Genomic DNA, 21,679 nt, shown 5'->3' on the forward strand with positions numbered 1-21,679 from the left:
ATTCTTTTTATTGCAATTTGCAGTCATGACAGAAAGATGAAAGGGTGATTTTGATTTGTTTAATTCTATATAGTTGTTATGATGGTGGTCAAATTAATCAACATAAGATATACAATTTCTTCTGAAAGTTTGATGTTTGTGTAGGAGGTTTTAGAGATAATAGAAATGAAAATGAAAATTTTTCAGATGAAGGAAAGTATTTTTCATCTCAACACAAAAGTCACTTTGCACTTGGAAAAGTCAATGCTCTAACTTCATGTATTTATTGACAAATTTTCTGTAAAGTTTTAAATTAAAATTTGATTTTCTACTCATAAAGTAATTGTAATGTTTACTGAAAACGTGCCAGTTTTTTTCCGTAAAATGTAATACACGTAACACATAAAACTATATCTTCATGTATCATGTTATACATAACTTAAATTGTTAGGATGTATTTAAATTGTTCTTTGCTGTTGTATGTTCAGTTGTGACAACTTTCATTGTAAAAAGTGTGTGAAATGCTACAAAACTATGGTAACAGTTTGTTGAATTAATTGTCTCAGTGATAGTTGTTTGTTTATATTACCTGCATGACTCATATGGTATTAGTGACCCTTTAATCAGAACTCATGGACACATAACATAGTTTTATAAAGAACCAACTTTGGTCAACTTTAGCCATGGATCCAGAATACCCTCCACCAAAACTCTTCACTCACCAGCTTCAGTGTGGAGAAGTTGTTTATGGAATGATCTTCAAACCTCTTCACATGGTAACTGGAAGGAAATATCCAACAATTCTTATTATCTATGGTGGTCCTGAAGTCCAGCTAGTAACGAACACATTTAAAGGAATGAGGTAACGTGACATTTGGTTATTTTACAAACATTTTGTATAACAATATTTACAAACACTTGGTATAACAATATTTCTTTATATAAAAACTTGTATCTTATGGGACATAATTATGTATGTTGTACCAATTAGTATTTCCTCAGATGGGAGTGAATTCAGTTATAAAGTTATAATGCTGTGATACAAAGTAAATAACACAGAATGTAACTTGTGTTCTGAAACTTAGCTACAAGTAGGGACAACTAGTTTTCCATCATGTGGTTGAGGAAGACAAATTTTGAGTTGTATTAAAGCATTCCACCTGTGTTCTAGAGTAATGTGTAACTGTCACAGAAAGTTGAAATTGGTTTATTTAGAAAAAGGTAAATTCCTTTCAAAACCTGTGATACTCCCTTGTTCACTACCATTCTTATAAAGTAAGTGAGAACATAATAATTCATTTTGAGCTTGTAATTATTATGATATTTGTAATAGTAGTTCGTCAATATTCAAAACTGATTTAACTAGGAAGTGATGAACTTCCACCAATATGAAGTTTCCTTGTTGTGACATAAAAACAAATTAGTTACAACTGTGTTTAAATAGTGCTGGGTGTATTATAAAACTTTGTTATATCCTGACACAATTAAGAACAGCATCCATTTGTTTAAATTTACAGACATTTACGACAACATGTACTAGCAGCTGAAGGTTATGTTGTTGTAGCAGTGGATTGCAGAGGATCCAGACATCGTGGAGTAGCATTTGAAAGTCATATTAAGGGTAAAATGGTATGTATCATCACTCATAGTCCAGTAATCAAACCAAAATGTGAATTTACTACCTGTAATAAGTATTGTTTTTGTGAAACCCACTGGAAGTGAAAATGTATTTCAGAATGGCTGGTGTGGGTATTAAAATAGAGAACAATGTTTCAACCTTCTTACATCATATTTAGGTTAACAGAGAGAGTTTGCACAAAGGATCATTTTCTCTATCTTTGAATAATTTTATACATGTGGACACAAAGTGTGTTCTGTTATCCTATAAACGAGTTTCACTAACATTTAAAAACTGTGTTACGTTTGTGGAAATAACTTAGAAAATAAACCAGAGAAGTCAATATTTTTATAACATAATTTAATGTGAACTTCTGATCTAAATACATTAGAACTAAAATATGTATATCTGTTAAAGGTCAGAGATAACTAAATATAATGTTCAAACATCTAATGGTAACTGCATCAGTTGGTGACCCCCACTATTAACAGTAATTAATTCATAGTGCATAGATTCTAACTAGCACAAAATAAGTTTCACATATTATATTTTGTCGAACTAGTACTTGATTGTAGTACATTTGATGTAGCCAATAATACATAGTGTTATATTTTGTAGAACTAGTAGTTGATTGTAGTACATTTGATGTAGCTAACAGTACATATTTTGTAGAACTAGTAGTGGATTGTAGTACATTTGATGTAGCCAATAATACATGGTACATATTTTGTAGAACTAGTAGTTGATTGTAGTACATTTGATGTAGCTAACAGTACATATTTTGTAGAACTAGTAGTGGATTGTAGTACATTTGATGTAGCTAACAGTACATATTTTGTAGAACTAGTAGTGGATTGTAGTACATTTGATGTAGCTAACAGTACATATTTTGTAGAACTAGTAGTGGATTGTAGTACATTTGATGTAGCTAACAGTACATATTTTGTAGAACTAGTAGTTGATTGTAGTACATTTGATGTAGCTAACAGTACATATTTTGTAGAACTAGTAGTGGATTGTAGTACATTTGATGTAGCCAATAATACATAGTGTTATATTTTGTAGAACTAGTAGTTGATTGTAGTACATTTGATGTAGCCAATAATACATAGTACATATTTTGTAGAACTAGTAGTTGATTGTAGTACATTTGATGTAGCTAACAGTACATATTTTGTAGAACTAGTAGTTGATTGTAGTACATTTGATGTAGCTAACAGTACATATTTTGTAGAACTAGTAGTGGATTGTAGTACATTTGATGTAGCTAACAGTACATATTTTGTAGAACTAGTAGTGGATTGTAGTACATTTGATGTAGCTAACAGTACATATTTTGTAGAACTAGTAGTTGATTGTAGTACATTTGATGTAGCTAACAGTACATATTTTGTAGAACTAGTAGTTGATTGTAGTACATTTGATGTAGCCAATAATACATAGTGTTATATTTTGTAGAACTAGTAGTTGATTGTAGTACATTTGATGTAGCTAACAGTACATATTTTGTAGAACTAGTAGTGGATTGTAGTACATTTGATGTAGCTAACAGTACATATTTTGTAGAACTAGTAGTTGATTGTAGTACATTTGATGTAGCTAACAATACATAATTTGTAGATCTTGTAGAATGGGTGAATTTAAATATTTGTTGTTTTGTTTCTGGTGGATCAGCAGTGTGCAGAAGGTAGCTGTCATTTAAAGTATTAAATTATGTGAAAAGTGTGGATAATTTATAAATAACATGTAAACATGGCAATCTGAAGGTTAATTCACAAATTTGAACACGTTGCTACTGATGACATGGGAATGTGGAGGTTAATTCAGAAATCCGAACATGTTGCTTCTGATGACATGGGAATGTGGAGGTTAATTCAGAAATCCAAACATGTTGGTACTGATGACATGGGAATGTGGAGGTTAATTCTCAAATTTGAACATGTTGCTACTGATGACATGGGAATGTGGAGGTTAATTCAGAAATCCGAAAATGTTGGTACTGATGACATGGGAATGTGGAGGTTAATTCAGAAATCCGAAAATGTTGCTTCTGATGACATGGGAATGTGGAGGTTAATTCAGAAATCCAAACATGTTGCTACTGATGATATGGGAATGTGGAGGTTAATTCAGAAATCCAAACATGTTGGTACTGATGACATGGGAATGTGGAGGTTAATTCTCAAATTTGAACATGTTGCTACTGATGACATGGGAATGTGGAGGTTAATTCTCAAATTTGAACATGTTGCTACTGATGACATGGGAATGTGGAGGTTAATTCAGAAATCCGAAAATGTTGGTACTGATGACATGGGAATGTGGAGGTTAATTCTCAAATTTGAACATGTTGCTACTGATGACATGGGAATGTGGAGGTTAATTCAGAAATCCAAACATGTTGGTACTGATGACATGGGAATGTGGAGGTTAATTCAGAAATCTGAAAATGTTGCTACTGATGACATGGGAATGTGGAGGTTAATTCAGAAATCCGAACATGTTGCTTCTGATGACATGGGAATGTGGAGGTTAATTCACAAATCTGAACATGTTGCTACTGATGACATGGGAATGTGGAGGTTAATTCACAAATCCAAGCATGTTGGTACTGATGACATGGGAATGTGGAGGTTAATTCTCAAATTTGAACATGTTGCTACTGATGACATGGGAATGTGGAGGTTAATTCAGAAATCCGAAAATGTTGGTACTGATGACATGGGAATGTGGAGGTTAATTCAGAAATCCGAAAATGTTGCTTCTGATGACATGGGAATGTGGAGGTTAATTCAGAAATCCAAACATGTTGCTACTGATGATATGGGAATGTGGAGGTTAATTCACAAATCCAAGCATGTTGGTACTGATGACATGGGAATGTGGAGGTTAATTCTCAAATTTGAACATGTTGCTACTGATGACATGGGAATGTGGAGGTTAATTCAGAAATCCGAAAATGTTGGTACTGATGACATGGGAATGTGGAGGTTAATTCAGAAATTCGAAAATGTTGCTTCTGATGACATGGGAATGTGGAGGTTAATTCAGAAATCCAAACATGTTGCTACTGATGATATGGGAATGTGGAGGTTAATTCACAAATCTGAACATGTTGCTACTGATGGCATGGGAATGTGGAGGTTAATTCAGAAATCCAAACATGTTGCTACTGATGACATGGGAATGTGGAGGTTAATTCACAAATCTGAACATGTTGCTACTGATGGCATGGGAATGTGGAGGTTAATTCACAAATCCGAACATGTTGCTACTGATGACATGGGAATGTGGAGGTTAATTCACAAATCCGAACGTGTTGCTACTGATGACATGGGAATGTGGAGGTTAATTCAGAAATCCAAAAATGTTGCTTCTGATGACATGGGAATGTGGAGGTTAATTCAGAAATCCAAAAATGTTGCTTCTGATGACATGGGAATGTGGAGGTTAATTCAGAAATCCGAACATGTTGCTTCTGATGACATGGGAATGTGGAGGTTAATTCAGAAATCCAAACATGTTGGACTGATGACATGGGAATGTGGAGGTTAATTCAGAAATCCAAACATGTTGGTACTGATGACATGGGAATGTGGAGGTTAATTCAGAAATCTGAAAATGTTGCTACTGATGACATGGGAATGTGGAGGTTAATTCAGAAATCCGAACATGTTGCTACTGATGACATGGGAATGTGGAGGTTAATTCACAAATCCAAGCATGTTGGTACTGATGACATGGGAATGTGGAGGTTAATTCACAAATCTGAACATGTTGCTACTGATGACATGGGAATGTGGAGGTTAATTCAGAAATCTGAACATGTTGGTACTGATGGCATAGTAATTTAAAGGTTGAAAATTATTATAATTTTCTGTTTTTCAAATTACAATAAATTCATTCTGTATTGAAAATGTTTTATATGTTGCATGTTTATAAACTTGTTGACAGCTATAAAGTGAAGATATAATTATTAGCAGATGTAGTAATGTCCTGTTTATAGATATCATTGTGTGTTTAATGTGTAAGAACGTGTTACTTTTTTGATTTTCAGGGCACAGTGGAGGTAGCAGACCAAGTTGAGGTTCTTCAGTGGTTAGCGGAGAATACTGGTTACATCGACATAAACAGGGTAGCTGTACATGGCTGGTCTTATGGTAAGATAACATTATTAACAAACTCAGGTACAGTTTCTTTATTAAAACTCTAATCTGATAAGAGATAATATTATGTTTTTACTATCGTAATAACTCGGTGTGACATGGACTCTATGAAATGCTGGAGGGAAGCTTGATTGTTGTACTGTTTTTGAGTAGTATGGATGCAGCTTAAGAATGTGTTGATGATAGCAGATAGTACTTATATTGTTATTCATATCAAATGATAACTTTGGGTAAAAATAAGTGATGAAGTAATGTTTTTTAAACCAGTTTGAGATAATGCATGTATAGTGGATCATTTCTTTAATGTCTTGAAAGAGCCCTTTGTCCATGAGGTGGAAGTGGTTGACGAAAGCAGTTACTAAACAGCTGAATTTAGTTACGTTTTTTTATAAAAGAACAATGGACCAATCATGGTCCATGAGAATGTATCTCTCATTATTATGTTGTTTTATTGACTAAAAACAATTTAAGTTAATGCAACTTTTGTTTCCTTTAGTTTTCTAATATCTGTACACCCAACAACACAATGTTTTGTGTTGTTAATTCTTCACATTTAACACAATTTTGTGCTTTCCTTTTTATGGTTGGATAAATAACTTGTATTATTTGAATAGCCACATGCCAGCTTTGTGGTATCTTTTGTGTGGCACTGTTAAAGGAATAGGTCAACTGGTACATAATATATTATCATATTTATTGACTCTCCAGTCACAATAGTTCTTAGCTATTGTTGTACAGTGGCAGATGTAACTAGTCAAACCACATTTGCTTTGACAAGCTGTCTTTCAAAGACCTTAGAGAGGATGGTAATGCTTGTCTTGTTTGGTGTCTAACAACGTCCTTTCACACACCTGGCGTGGGTTCTGATGACAGTGCTCCACCATTGACCATCTGATTCTACTTGAAATGTCAGTCAGAGAAGCCTTTTTGAAACAACAACATCCTGTATCAATATTGTGTGACATTGAGAAGGCTCATGATACAACATGTAGGTATGGCATTTTGTGAGACCTCCATATATATCGGTTATGTGGCCATTTGCCCATTTTTTAAAAGTTTTTAAATGGACAGGAGACTTGTAGTTTATGTGGGTTGGACACTTTCCTGTTCTTTTCTACAGGAACTTGGAGTCCCTCAGGGCTGTTTTGAGTGTCACACTTTTCAGTCTAAAGATTAAAGAACAACTCTCACTGTTACAAACAGACTCTATGTTGACAACTTTCACATTTCATGTCAGTTGCCGAATATGAGTTATATTGAGTGGCAGCTACAGACTGCTCTCAGTCATTTACTGAAGTGGACCACAGCAAATGGCTTCAAGTTCTCTCTCTCTAAAACTGTTTGTATGCACTTTTACTGCCAATGAGGGGGTATTCACCCTGATCCTGAACTCCTTATTGGTGAATTTGTGCTTCATGTGGTCCCTAAGATAAAGTTCTTGGGCCTTATCTTTCACCATAAGGTAACCTTTATACCACACATCAAGCAGTTACAGGTCAAATGTACAAGAGGTCTGAACATCTTTTGTGTCCTCTCTTTCACCACTTGGGGAGTGGATTGATGTTCTGCTCTAAAGATATATCGTGCTCTTATTCGATTGAAACTCGACTATGGATCAATGGTCTGTGGCGCTGCCAAGACCTCGGCCTTGAAAGATGCTGGACCCAACTTATTATCAAGGACTTCGGCTCAGCACTGGGGCTTTCTGCATTTCCCCAGTTCAGAGCTTAGGCATAGATGCTCATGAACATTCTCTGCACCTCTGCCATTTGCAACTGTCTTTACTATATGCTTCAAAACTTCAAACCTGACCAAAGCATCCCACCTGGGGTTCTGTTTTCTTTCCTTGGTGGGCCATACTTTTTCAGAACAGATGATCTGTCATTGCTCCTTTTGGCCTTTATATCCAGGTGCAATTGGATGAATTGGGTCTGTCCTTGGATAACATTGCTCTATCCACTGGTCAGCTCATCCCACCATGGCTTCTTACAGGCCCCACATGTGGCCTATCTTTAAGTCATCTGAGGAAAGTAGACACTCCCGATTGCAAATACTGTGTGTTATTTGCTGAACATCTTTCAAACCATCCTTTCACTCCTATTTACACAGATGGTTTGAAATCAGGTGACTGTGTGGGCTCTGCCATGGTTTGTTATGGTTCAGTGGTTGCGTGCGGAATGCTCTCTGTGTTCACTGCTGAACTGTACACCATTTCTCTTGCCCTGGATCACATAGACGCTAAGCAGTACTCAAACTGCACTATTTATACTGACTCACTTAGTTCTCTACTGGCACTGGAATTGCTTCACATTGGTTCACACCCTGTTCTTGCTGATATTCAAAACTGACTGTCCTATTTATCTTTAACATCTATTTTTATCCAGTTTCTCTGGATACTGGGCCATGTTGGTCCTGGATTCAAGGCTTCATTGTATTGTTTGAACTGTAAGCTGTAGAGAAACCCAGTGCTTCATTGTATTGTTTGAACTGTAAGCTGTAGAGAAACCCAGTGCTTCGTTGTATTGTTTGAACTGTAAGCTACAGATAAACCCAGTGCTTCGTTGTATTGTTTGAACTGTAAGCTACAGATAAACCTAGTGCATCATTGTATTGTTTGAATTGTAAGCTGTAGAGAAACCCAGTGCTTCATTGTATTGTTTGAATTGTAAGCTGTAGAGAAACCCAGTGCTTCATTGTATTGTTTGAATTGTAAGCTGTAGAGAAACCCAGTGCTTCATTGTATTGTTTGAACTGTAAGCTACAGATAAACCCAGTGCTTAATTGTATTGTTTGAACTGTAAGCTACAGATAAACCCAGTGCTTCATTGTATTGTTTGAACTGTAAGCTACAGATAAACCCAGTGCTTCATTGTATTGTTTGAACTGTAAGCTGTAGAGAAACCCAGTGCTTCATTGTATTGTTTGAACTGTAAGCTACAGATAAACCCAGTGCTTAATTGTATTGTTTGAACTGTAAGCTACAGATAAACCCAGTGCTTCATTGTATTGTTTGAACTGTGAGCTACAGATAAACCCAGTGCTTCATTGTATTGTTTGAACTGTAAGCTACAGATAAACCTAGTGCTTCATTTTATTGTTTATCATAATTTATTTCTTTTTTAACTTCAAATTCATCAGTAGCTGCTCTGGTTCCTTTTATTTTTTGGGGAACTTTGAATTATCACAAAACATTTTAGAAATATCTTAAATAAAACTTGCTTCAAGAGAACTTGCAAGTTAAAGATATTTTTCCTGTTCTAGGGGGTTATTTGTCACTCATGGCCTTAGCTCAGAGACCTGACATATTCAAGGTAAGTATTGATTATTACAAATATTTTCAGACTATATTGAACTAGACAGCTCAAGTAATGATTTTGGATTTTGAACTAATGATCATTAATGAAATATTTAGAAGTTTCCAATGTTAAAAGCATGAAAGAATGTAGTAACTCATAAAAGATATTTTGAGTGTGGCCTAGTGATTAAAATATGAGAGTTTATAATTCGTATTGTATTACCTCAAAAATGCGCTTTTGGGCAGAAAGATTTATGGTTAATTCCCAGAATTGACACATACGATCATGTGTTATGCAGCCAAAATAACCAGTACAATACAGTAAGTTATTAATGGGAGTTATTGTTCAGTGGTTTTCCACTTTCTGTAGCTCAGAGTGTATTGAACTAAACTATCACATATTTTGATGTTCTGTACCAGATTATTTCTTCACGTACGAGATTTCAAGGCAATCCATTAAGAAATACATGAGGTATAAATCTATAATTATGATTGAAGTCTTTCTCTTTTATGTACATTTAACTGTTACTCTAGGGACTGTATTTGATAGAAAAACATACTTTATGCATCTATTCACTATGTCAGCCACAAGTGCAAATTTATTTGACAAAAACAACTCAAACTTGATTAAATATTTGCACACACCTACTCAAAACATTTTGAGCTATTGGTCTAAAAAGTTTAACTATAGCTTCACTTAAGAGTAGAAGTGACTTTATTTTTTATCATTCAGTTTAAAGATGATTAGTTTTTAGCAGTAAAACTGTAGAGTGAAAGAATAAGAAAACAGATAATTATTCCCCAAGTTAAATGAAAACTAAACACCTGAGGTGTTTCTGATTTTAGTTACTCATACAACAGTTGACAGTGAGTGATGTCAACTACCTTCCTTCCTCCTTTTTTGTCAGTTCAAAATTGTTAATGGGTATTTAACATTTGTGTAGCCTTGCACCAAAAGTCTAAACAAACAAATGATATAAAGATCGTTAAACTTGAAACAGGTGATTCAAGGTTACCATTTGTATGAAGATGCTTCTTTTGGGTTTTGGTTTTATTTTATATTTTCTTTGTAATGTGTACTGGGAGAAAATATGGTTGGTGTTTAATTCAGATATTCAAACTATTAATAAAAGTTGTGAGTACTTTCTTTGTGGGTAACTTTTTAATTCCAGTCAGTACTGTCAAATTAAGAAAGATATTGGAGTATTTCATGATCAGTTTTGAGTGACTGTTTTTAGACTGATTTGGAGATGTGAATCATTTTGATTTTGATAGATAGCTAAAATGTGTAAATGTTAACATTTATAGAACTTAAAATTCCAATTTTTATACATAATTCATTTCTGATGACTAAATGTCAAAAAATGAACTACTTTTGAATGAAGTTAAGTTGGATGTGTAATGTTTCATTGTTGTGAATTATAATCACACATTGCAAATTACTGCACTGTATTACCATATGGTAACAAGACACACATTGTAAATTACTCCACTGTATTACCATATGGTAACAAGACACACATTGTAAATTACTCCACTGTATTACCATATGGAAACAAGACACACATTTTAAATTACTGCACTGTATTACCATATGGTAACAAGACACACATTGTAAATTACTCCACTGTATTACCATATGGAAACAAGACACACATTGTAAATTACTCTACTGTATTACCATATGGAAACAAGACATGCATTGTAAATTACTCCACTGTATTACCATATGGAAACAAGACACACATTGTAAATTACTCCACTGTATTATCATATGGAAACAAGATGTTTTATTTTATTGTAAAATTAATGTGATTATTATTGTTTTTTCTTCTATGACTTGAAGATAGCTATTGCTGGAGCACCAGTAACCTCATGGAGGTTATATGATACAGGTTATACCGAAAGATATATGGATACACCAGAAAATAACCTGAAAGGTTATTCAGAGGGGTCTGTTATGTCCTATGTGGACCAGTTTCCTAATGAGTGAGTATTTCTAATTAACCATCATCGTTCATCACAAATACCATGTCTTATGTGGACCAGTTTCCTTATGAGTGAGTATTTCTAATTAACCATCATCGTTCATCACAAATACCATGTCTTATGTGGACCAGTTTCCTTATGAGTGAGTATTTCTAATTAACCATCATCGTTCATCACAAATACCATGTCTTATGTGGACCAGTTTCCTAATGAGTGAGTATTTCTAATTAACCATCATCCTTCACCACAATTACAATATCTTATGTGGACCAGTTTCCTAATGAGTGAGTATTTCTAATTAACCATCATCGTTCCTAATGAGTGAGTATTTCTAATTAACCATCATCGTTCCTAATGAGTGAGTATTTCTAATTAACCATCATCGTTCCTAATGAGTGAGTATTTCTAATTAACCATCATCCTTCACCACAATTACAATATCTTATGTGGACCAGTTTTTAATGAGTATTAGTAGATGTGTTAACATAAATAATGGCAGATAAACAATAACTGGAACATTTATTTATTAGTAGATGTTTTAACATAAATAATGGTGGATAAACAAGAACTGGAACATTTATTTATTAGTAGATGTTTTAACATAAATAATGGTGGATAAACAAGAACTGGAACATTTATTTATTAGTAGATGTTTTCAGACTAACAGTGATAGATAAGTAAAATCTAATTATTCGTTCATAGATATTTTAAGTATGACATTGGTATAACATAAGTAGTTCAATAGTAAATAATTTAAGCCTGGTAATGATAGGTAAAGTTACATCTCTTGCTTATATCAGAAAAGAATAATGAATATCTTTAAATGTTCACTAAGTTTGTGAAAACAATTACTCTTGTGTATTTCACGTGTTATTAAATGCTAGTTACGTATTTATATATATGTATTTATATATTTATCTTATAGTAACTTCAAAATTTGCAAAGAACTTTTTTATTTCCCAGAGAAAACCATTTACTTATAATTCATGGACTCATGGATGAAAACGTGCACTTTTCTCACACTACCCAGCTTGTTAACTCTCTTGTAAAGGCAGGAAAACCTTATCATTTGCAGGTGAGCTCTAAAGAAGGTGGCTTGATATAAGTTAGGTAGTTGGATAATGTACAGTGACCTGCAGTGAATGGTGGGTTAACAGTGTGTTTACATAAGTCATTGTACCATATACGGTGGGTTAATTAGTGTGTGTTTATATGCATCATTATACCATATGTAGTGGGTTAACTGTTTTAACTGTTTATAGAAAACATTCTTGTGTAGTTAGTTATAAGTTCAACTTATGTGATATTGTTTTTAATATTGCTAAAATAGCCTAACGAGTGTTGTACATTTGATTACAGTTAGAATTACTGAACTGACTTAGCTATGTTTAGAACTATGTTTGATATTAGTTATATGATTCCAGTAGTATTAGAAATTCTATAGAAATATGTCAGTTGACTCTACAAACTTAGAGTTACTGTCTTTGTGTGTGAATTGGTTCAACCAGTTTGGAGCTAATTGTTTAAATGTATGAAGTTACTAACCAGTGATAAGATGTTTCTAGTTATTAGCAGTGGTTACCCCAATAAGTGTAAACTATTTCAATTGATGTTTGAAGTAACTCATTCTGTGTTGAATGTGTTTAGATGTTAGTAGGTACCAGCAGTGGCTACTATCTGTGTTGAATGTGTTTAGATGTTAGTAGGTACCAGCAGTGGCTACTATCTGTGTTGAATGTGTTTAGATGTTTGTAGGTACCAGCTGTGGTTACTATCTGTGTTGAATGTGTTTAGATGTTTGTAGGTACCAGCAGTGGTTATCTCAACTAGTGTAATGTGTAGCTTTAAATACTTGTTGAAAGAAAATGTGTTTACTTTGTTAATGTTTTACAGGTTTACCCTACAGAGAGACACAGCCTACGACATTTAGATGCCAGCGAACACTATGAAACAAATTTACTCAGCTTCCTACAGCAGTATTTATGATTTCCAGCTTACAACTTTTAGCTTTATATCCAGTTTGTAGTCACCACGACAAGTTTGAAAATTGGATAAATTCAACAGAAAAGTGTTGGATTGCAGTGTACGGGGCTGATTGGTTGTGCAGAAAGAACTGTAATAAACTCTGTTTTTAATTTGTCTTCCTTAATGTTGGTACATTCTTGTTTTGTAATTAAATACAAAATGAACTTTTAGTGTAAAAAAAATCAGCCTTAAGGAAGATGACTTTAGAATTCTGTGTTGAAGTCTCACTTGAGCTACCATCACGATTCTTGGTTTGATTATGGAAAACTTGTTTGTACATAAGGTTAATAATTCATAACATCTTATAGCGATTGGCTTGAAATGAATAGACCTGTAGATTTGCTTTTCTGTTGGTGTTAGCATACAGTGATGTTGTCTCTAAACAATAAAGTATTTTATTGTGTTGAGTAATTTTATTTTATGACAAACCTACATCTATGTTCAACTAATATTTATAATTATTTCCAAAGTAACCGTATAACATCTGTTGTATGAACTAGGTGTGATTACGTTAATAACTGTGTACTGTTCGTAAACTGGAACGTATGTTGTGAATGTAATTAAAAGAGGTTTTCATGAAGTTTTCATTTGTAAACTTGAGTTTTGTAAGTAAAGGTCTCTGAAGAATAGGATGGTAATATGTCTGCCTTGAAATTCTCTATTTTTTAGTAACGACACTTCCCAGCACAGAAGAGTTTGTTAACAGCTTTCTGTTCCAGGACATGATTTTATATGTAAGAAAGAATGTCTTTTGTTCAATTAAACTGTTCCTTACTGCTCCTCATGTCGTGTCTTTATCTATTGATATTTGTCCTGAACTAGTGGAACTTCTGTTATTCTGCAACAGAACAAAATTCCTGTTATAAACCAAAGCAGAATAGGACAAACATAACCTTAAGAGAAAGAAATTACAAGACACACAGCCTAAACTGGAAAAAATCATTTATAACACAGTCAAAAGTTGAGAAAATATGTGAAACACTGCCTGAAGTTATCAAAAGATAAAGTGAATGTTAATTATCTTGTAGATTAAGTTTTTTAAATGATATGTATTGACACTGAAAGTTCAGACTGTTTATTGAAGTTTTGTATTTCCCAAGCAAGGTTTGGTACTGTACAAAATAGTAATGTCCATTGTAGTTAAACTTTGTTTTCATTGGTCTTTCTAGAGTTCTGCTTGAAAGACCTTGTGCATTGTGTGATCCATTTATAGGCTTGTGACAGATAATTTTGACAGACCTTGTGCATTGTGTGATCCATTTATAGACTTGTGACAGATAATTTTGACAGACCTTGTGCATTGTGTGATCCATTTATAGACTTGTGACAGATAATTTTGACAGACCTTGTGCATTGTGTGATCCATTTATAGGCTTGTGACAGATAATTTTGACATTTTATTATGAAGTCTTGACACTTGAATAAAGCAGTGTGATGATTTCTTCATTTGTTCCAGGACAACCAAGATCTTTTAGTGAACTTTTCTGTATTTGGTTGTAATGTTTAATGGGACTGGCCACCTGGTGGTGCTTGACTCACACTTTATCATAGGTTTCTTCATATTTTCCTGCTGCACATTAAGGTTGTTAATGAATTGGAACTTTGTTTTTATAAAACATTGAATGATCATGTCTCATTAGCCCATTATGTCACAAACAAGTAAATTGAGAAATTGCTATTTGTGTTATGTTTTAATCTCTGTTAAATAAGGGTTGATTTTTTGCCTGTTCTTTTGGCCCACTAAGTACGTCTAGCAATAAAATCATAACGAGAAACTTGAACAGGATAGAATGGGTGTTTTGTACATTTCAGCTTGAGACAAGCATGCCTGCTGTGATATATTTATGATATAAAACTGATAAGTACAACAACAATTTGGTTTTAATGACTACTGATCAAGTGTTTCCAGCTAACTTAATTAAACATGCAAACTTGAGTATGCTCAGCTAGTCTGTGTGTAACTCCTAGTGCTGCAGCACAGATCCAAGTGCTGATATTTGTTTTTAGAATGTGGAATGTTTCATTGTTGGCTTGGAAGTGATACAGAGTTGGATGTAACTTATAGCAAAAGATATTTGTTCAAATAAAATCAGTGTGGTACCTGATATATAGATTTAATCATATATCCAGGAGATCTAATTCTATTCATTCTAAAATTTTCAAATTTAGTTCCAAAACAAAGTTGAAATCTTAACAAAGGAAATCTTTGTTGTTATACATTATAGTCAATTTCCCATGAATAATAAACATCAAATATTATCTCTTGGTAACACTGAATATTAAATATCCAACTATTAATTAAGCACATACTCAATTGTACATGGTATGTGTGAGAAATGTGTATTGTACAAGTTGGTGACGTTAGAAAAGTATGAATCACTGTCATCAGAAGAAACGCATGTCATTGTACCAATAAAGTAAACCTTAAAAACGTCATCCACCAAAACGTGCAAGTTATTAACTGATATCAATGATTTAAAACAAGCCATAAGACAGCATGTCAATATTCAAGTTATTACAATGGTATAAATTATTGTAAACAGCAAACAAGCCCTAAGATAGGATATTCATATTCAATTTATTACAATGGTATAAATTATTTTAAATAGAAAACAAGGCCTAAGGTATGGTATCCATAAATCAAGTTATTACAATAGTATAAATTATTGTAAAGAGAAAACAAGCCCTAAGATAGGGTATCCACATTCAGGTTATTACAATGATATAAATTATTGTAAACAGGAAACAACCCCAAGATAGGGTATCCACATTCAAGTTATTACAATGGTATAAATTATTGTAAACGGAAAACAAGTCCTAAGACAGGGTATCCATATTTGTTACAGTGATATAAATTATTGTAAACACAAAACAAGCTTTAAGATAGCGTATCCACATTCAAGTTATTAAAATGATATAAATTATTGAAAGTAAGATAGGATATGCACGTTCAAGCCATTTTAATGATATAAATTATGTAAACAAAAAATAAGCCACGTTTGTTTTGAATTTCGCGTAAAATTACTCAAGGGCTATCTGCGCTAGCCGTCCTTTATTTTGCAGTGTTAGACTAGAGGGAAGGCAGCTTGTCATCACCATCCACCGCCAACGTTTGGGCTACTATTTTACCAACGAATAGTGAGATTAACCGTCACTTTATAATGCCCCCAAAGCTGAAAGGGCAAGCATGTTTGGTGCGATGGGGTTTGGAACCCCCGACCCTCAGATTACTAGTCGAACGCCTTAATCCATCTGGCCATGCCGGGTCTATTGATGATAGAATCCATATAATGAATCGTTTGTGAAAACATGATCCAGCTTTCGGTGGGCTTTTTTGGATTATCTGGTATAAATAAGACAAATGATAATTTATTTCTTCATTAAACGTTTGCTACAGCCACGTTCACTAGTAGGCTTGATTTCAAATGTTTCAACAGTAATTCGGAGGCTATCGTAAGTGTTAATCAACTTAGATCCAGAATAAGCTTGCTGATATTTAACTGACTCACTGTTTATATTACCAACTGACTGTGTGTGTTTTCTTACAGCAAACCACATCGGGCTATCTGCAGAGTCCACCGAGGGGAATCGAACCTTTGATTTTAGCGTTGTAAATCCGTAGACTTACCGCTGTACCAAGTGACTGACCAACTGATTTCTATTATTCATATTGTACTCTTATTTCTGTGTTTTACACGAAACTTCTCGATTGTTGATTTTTACATCTAACGTCACGCACTCTTCAGTAAAAATTTAGATTAAAATATTGGAACCATAAATAATATATATGTTGAATACATTTTATGTTTTTGCTAACTAAAACGGCCGATCTAAAAAACTGACAAAACGAGTAAATTCACGATTTCTTATGTAAAATTTAAAAAGGATCAAACTGAGGATAATTGAAGTGTTAATTTTTTTTTTTTTTGCTTACATTAGCTATTTCTATCGTCATCTGGTATAACTTAAGACTAAAAATAGTTGTTTTGTTACGAATTAAATTAATGTTGATTTGTACGACTAAAAAGCTGAAGATTAGTCGCTTTATTTCGAATTAAACTAACAGTATGGCCAGAATGTAGAAATTATTCTTTTGTTAGTAATTAATACTGACTGAGATACGACTTGGCACTGAAGACGCGATTGGTTACGAACTGTTTATGGCAGATGCACACCTGAGTAGCGCTTAACAGGATCAGTCAACGAGTTTTTTTTACACAACTACTAACCTAAAGTTTTCTTCCACACACCCGATCTGTAACTATCAGTAATAGCATGAAAAAGGTATGTTAACCAGTAATTAACAGAGTGATTAGTCTAGTTCCAACTCCCCTGAAATATAAAATAATAGGGTTTGTTTATATAAGCAAGTTAGCCTTTTAAGTTATTTGAATTCGAATGTTTTCTACACTCCCAGTAATTTAACTTATATAGTGCAATGGATAGGCCTTAGACCTACTTCAGGAAGTGATTGAATTACAGTTAGGTACGGATGTGGATAAATATTGAAAATTGATTTAGCAGGACTTGGGAAAATATTAAATAAATTAAAATTCATCTTGTTTATGTATTTAAATGATTTATACATTAAACTTAATTAGTCAGTTTTTGTATTAGGTGTTTCTTACGTTTTTCACATTGGTTATTAAACTTCAACAGGATGGTTAAAAACGTCTAAGTGATCAGTCAAACAGCAGATCCTGTGGTGTAATTACGTAAGAAAATAACATGTAATATAACAAACTTCCAACGTTAACGTGTGTGTCAAAGAAATTGTTAGTGCTCTTACAATATTTAACTAGTTACATATGACCCTTTAATATTAGAGCTTCAGTTGTTTGCTCGTGTTAAGCCTTATTTCTGCTGTCGTTGGAATTTTATGTTACTCTGTGGTAAGGGGTTGTCTGCTTAACTGGCTTGACAGGCATCAGAAAAAAAAAAGTAGTGTACAGAGTGAAAGCAATGAATTTGAAAAGAAAAAAAATAAAGTTTTGTTCTCAAAACGTTTCAGGTTAAGCGTATTGCATATGTTCTAGTGGTTGAAGTTCTACGTATTTAAAATATAGTAATATTAATGAGAGTTTTAACATTCTCTTTGGGGTTCTACTTCTACTGCTATTTCAACAAAGCTCGAGGCACGTGATCACGTGAGTACAAAACTACACGCACATGAAGAGAGTAGATTTGAGAAATTACATTCCACAGTGTTAATAATTAGAGTTACACTTCTAGCTACTAGAGAGCAGCACCATACTAGAAAGTTAAGTGAATGTAATATGAGTTTCCTCTTTAGACACTTCTCCAGTTTTCCTTCAGTTGCAGTTCTTAATTACTTGTATCTGTGAAAGAAGCTGGTACACGAAATTCTTGATTTATTTCTGTAAGTGTGTGAACTACAGTGTCTTCATGACTTAGAATCTTCTAAATGCGAAACGTTCAACAAACTTTATCTTTTAATTTAGAAATAAATGTTTAACTTCGACTACTCTTCCCATATTTGAAAGTAACTTTAAAAGCGATTGAAGTTTGAACAGGAATTAGACAGTTTGGCAGTAAGATATTCCATTCAGAATAGGCGTGGCAAAGTGATATAGCTAGCCGCATATTACCTACACTCATCACCACCACGCAGACTCAGTGAAGAGAGAACTTCATCCACTGCAAGACGTTTCTCTTTTGGTGTATCGGTGAATCGAAACAATCCATTGAGCGTTAGTTGAATCCAACCTAAGGACTGGACGCGACGTGTCGCTAGATAAAATAATAATAATAAAATTATTTCTAGTGAGGATTTATTCTGCAGGGCAACCATCCGCCATAGTGTTTTAGAATCACACCGGCAGAGGTGGCGCAGTGACATCAAACTTGTGAGAGAAAGGGTAGATACTTCTCTGTTTGTGTGTGGCGTAATCTTGTTGACAAAGAAAATAAAAAAATGAAATCTTTGTTTCTCGTTACTTTGTGTTGTTGCTGGACTAGTCTGGTTTGTGCGAAGTCCATTTATGAGGCCATTGAGAATAATCCCAAGCTTTCTAAAGTGAGTACGATATATATATATTAATTGTAGGTGTATGATATTGTACGTACATTTAACCATATGTGTAAGTACATGAGTATATGTAATTATACTCTTTCATGTAAGTTAGACATATACACGAACGTATAAAGTGTATATACATATATTTATAGAAGAACATTTCTGAATGGAGTTCATAAAGATACATCATAAGAACTTGCACAGATATCTGTGATTGTGTAATTAAATCAAATTATTTATATAGATGTTTCACACATGTATAAAATTAAAAACAAAGCTGTAATAACCATAAATAGATAATAACAAACAAACAAGCAGTAGTTCCACATAAATATCGGGCACAAAGATAACCATGTAAACAGCCCCAAGAGGTAATCCACTGCCACTTGCTACAGAGTATGATGTTTTATTGTGAACTTTGGCTAATCAAAATAATATTTTTATAACCGTGTGGCACACGAATAATTCTGAGAGCTTATAACTCCTAGGCTTCACTGCAAACCCTTTTCTGTCTTCGTGGATCCTAAGTTGTGTAGCAAAACACTTTAGCAGTTAGTTTTGTTAATTTTGTAAGGCAAAGCCACACTGGGTAATCAATCTGCTGAACCCACTGTGGGTAATCGAACCCCGGATTTTAGCGTTGTAAATCAATAGAGTTACCGCTGTCCCATAGGAGACAATCCAGTAGAGGACAGAATGATCACTGAAAATTAAAGAGTTAAAACCATGAAGTGATAGATAAAACAAGAATAGAACCGGAAGTTAAAGTTAAAACCATGAAGTAATAGATAAAACAAGAATATAACCGGAAGTTAAACAGTTAAAACCATGAAGTAATAGATAAAACAAGAATATAACCGGCAGTTAAACAGTTAAAACCATGAAGTGATAGATAAAACAAGAATAGAACCGGAAGTTAAACAATTAAAACCATGAAGTATTAGATAAAACAAGAATATAACCGGAAGTTAAACAGTTAAAACCATGAAGTAATAGATAAAACAAGAATAGAACCGGCAGTTAAAACCATGAAGTGATAGATAAAACAAGAATAGAACCGGAAGTTAAACAGTTAAAGCTATGAAGTAATAGATAAAACAAGAATAGAACCGGCAGTTAAACAGTTAAAACCATGAAGTAATAGATAAAACAAGAATAGAACCGGCAGTTAAAACCATGAAGTATTAGATAAAACAAGAATAGAACCGGAAGTTAAACAGTTAAAACCATGAAGTAATAGATAAAACAAGAATAGAACCGGAAGTTAAACAGTTAAAACCATGAAGTAATAGATAAAACAAGAATAGAACCGGCAGTTAAAACCATGAAGTAATAGATAAAACAAGAATAGAACCGGAAGTTAAACAGTTAAAACCATGAAGTAATAGATAAAACAAGAATAGAACCGGAAGTTAAACAGTTAAAGCCATGAAGTAATAGATAAAACAAGAATAGAACCGGCAGTTAAACAGTTAAAACCATGAAGTAATAGATAAAACAAGAATAGAACCGGCAGTTAAACAGTTAAAACCATGAAGTGATAGATAAAACAAGAATAAAACCGGAAGTTAAACAGTTAAAACGGTATTGTTTCAATCTTTATCAAGTTTTATAGATGTGAAAAACTTGAATCAACATGTGATGTCTTTTATGGTGGGTACAGTACAGACAACCCGTTTATGACATGAAGGTTTCGAATAATGCTGCTTGTATGTCAGTATTAGCATATTATTGCTTTATTATGAATCAATGTTTAGGAGAATGTTTGTACGTCAGTATTAGCCGCTACAATATTGTTGTTTTATCATGAATCAATTTTAAGCAGAATGTTGTTTGTATAACATTGTTGGCCGTTACAATATTATCGTTGTCTAACTTTACAATAGTACCAGCGTGTCCATCTTCTTGTGTTTTCTCTGACGTAACATTTTAACGTGGAGTTTTCCGAATAGCGGGAACTGTGTTTAAATTACAAACTTAAAATGATATTAGTCGTATAATTCTTTACAACTGATGAACTAGGACATGGCGTTATGGAGAGTTGTTCATGAAATGAAACAGCAAGCTATCTTATACTATCTATAACTAAATAAACCACCCTGGTGGTTTGGTAGTAAGTTTTTACTAGCGTTTTCTTGTTCAAATAGTATTGGCAACATGCTACTTTCTGTCATTCTTTGTCCAGTTAAAAGTATCCATGGAAGTGTCACAGAGAACTTGAAGGTGGTAAAGATGTAGAAAATAAATAATTACAAATAAGTGATATATAAGTACATCTTATAATTATTCATATAAACCTGGAAACACTAGTATCAAAGTCTAAACAGTCGCCGTTATTGAATATACTGTTAAGTCTTGTGTTAATGCGTTTAAAACTACACATTAAAGTATGTTTTATTGAATATAGTGTTAAGTCTTGTGTTAATGCGTTTAAAACTACACATTAAATTATGTATTATTGAATATAGTGTTAAGGCTTGTGTTAATGCGTTTAAAACTACACATTAAAGTATGTATTATTATGTCAAGCCTTATACTAATACTTTTAAAACTGTACATTAAAGTGTGTA

General features: G+C 33.5%; 2 protein-coding genes across 2 annotated transcripts in view; both read left to right on the forward strand.

Moving 5' to 3' along the window:
- Nucleotides 1-13,850, forward strand: part of LOC143243043 (dipeptidyl peptidase 9-like) — a 46,165-nt gene extending 32,315 nt beyond the window's left edge. Inside the window, exons 14-20 of the mRNA XM_076486677.1 lie at nt 661-841; nt 1,497-1,608; nt 5,655-5,757; nt 9,025-9,074; nt 10,905-11,047; nt 12,011-12,122; nt 12,941-13,850. Of these exons, the coding sequence (XP_076342792.1) occupies nt 661-841; nt 1,497-1,608; nt 5,655-5,757; nt 9,025-9,074; nt 10,905-11,047; nt 12,011-12,122; nt 12,941-13,033 (794 nt within the window). The 3' untranslated portion in view covers nt 13,034-13,850. The remainder of the gene's footprint in view (nt 1-660; nt 842-1,496; nt 1,609-5,654; nt 5,758-9,024; nt 9,075-10,904; nt 11,048-12,010; nt 12,123-12,940) is intronic.
- A 4,513-nt stretch (nt 13,851-18,363) lies between these two features.
- Nucleotides 18,364-21,679, forward strand: part of LOC143242400 (fasciclin-1-like) — a 54,896-nt gene continuing 51,580 nt past the window's right edge. Inside the window, exon 1 of the mRNA XM_076485763.1 lies at nt 18,364-19,109. Coding sequence (XP_076341878.1) covers nt 19,008-19,109 — 102 coding nt within the window. The 5' untranslated portion in view covers nt 18,364-19,007. The remainder of the gene's footprint in view (nt 19,110-21,679) is intronic.

This window comes from Tachypleus tridentatus, unplaced genomic scaffold (genome assembly GCF_004210375.1).
Source record: "Tachypleus tridentatus isolate NWPU-2018 unplaced genomic scaffold, ASM421037v1 Hic_cluster_2, whole genome shotgun sequence".
Classification (NCBI taxonomy): Eukaryota; Metazoa; Arthropoda; class Merostomata; order Xiphosura; family Limulidae; genus Tachypleus; species Tachypleus tridentatus.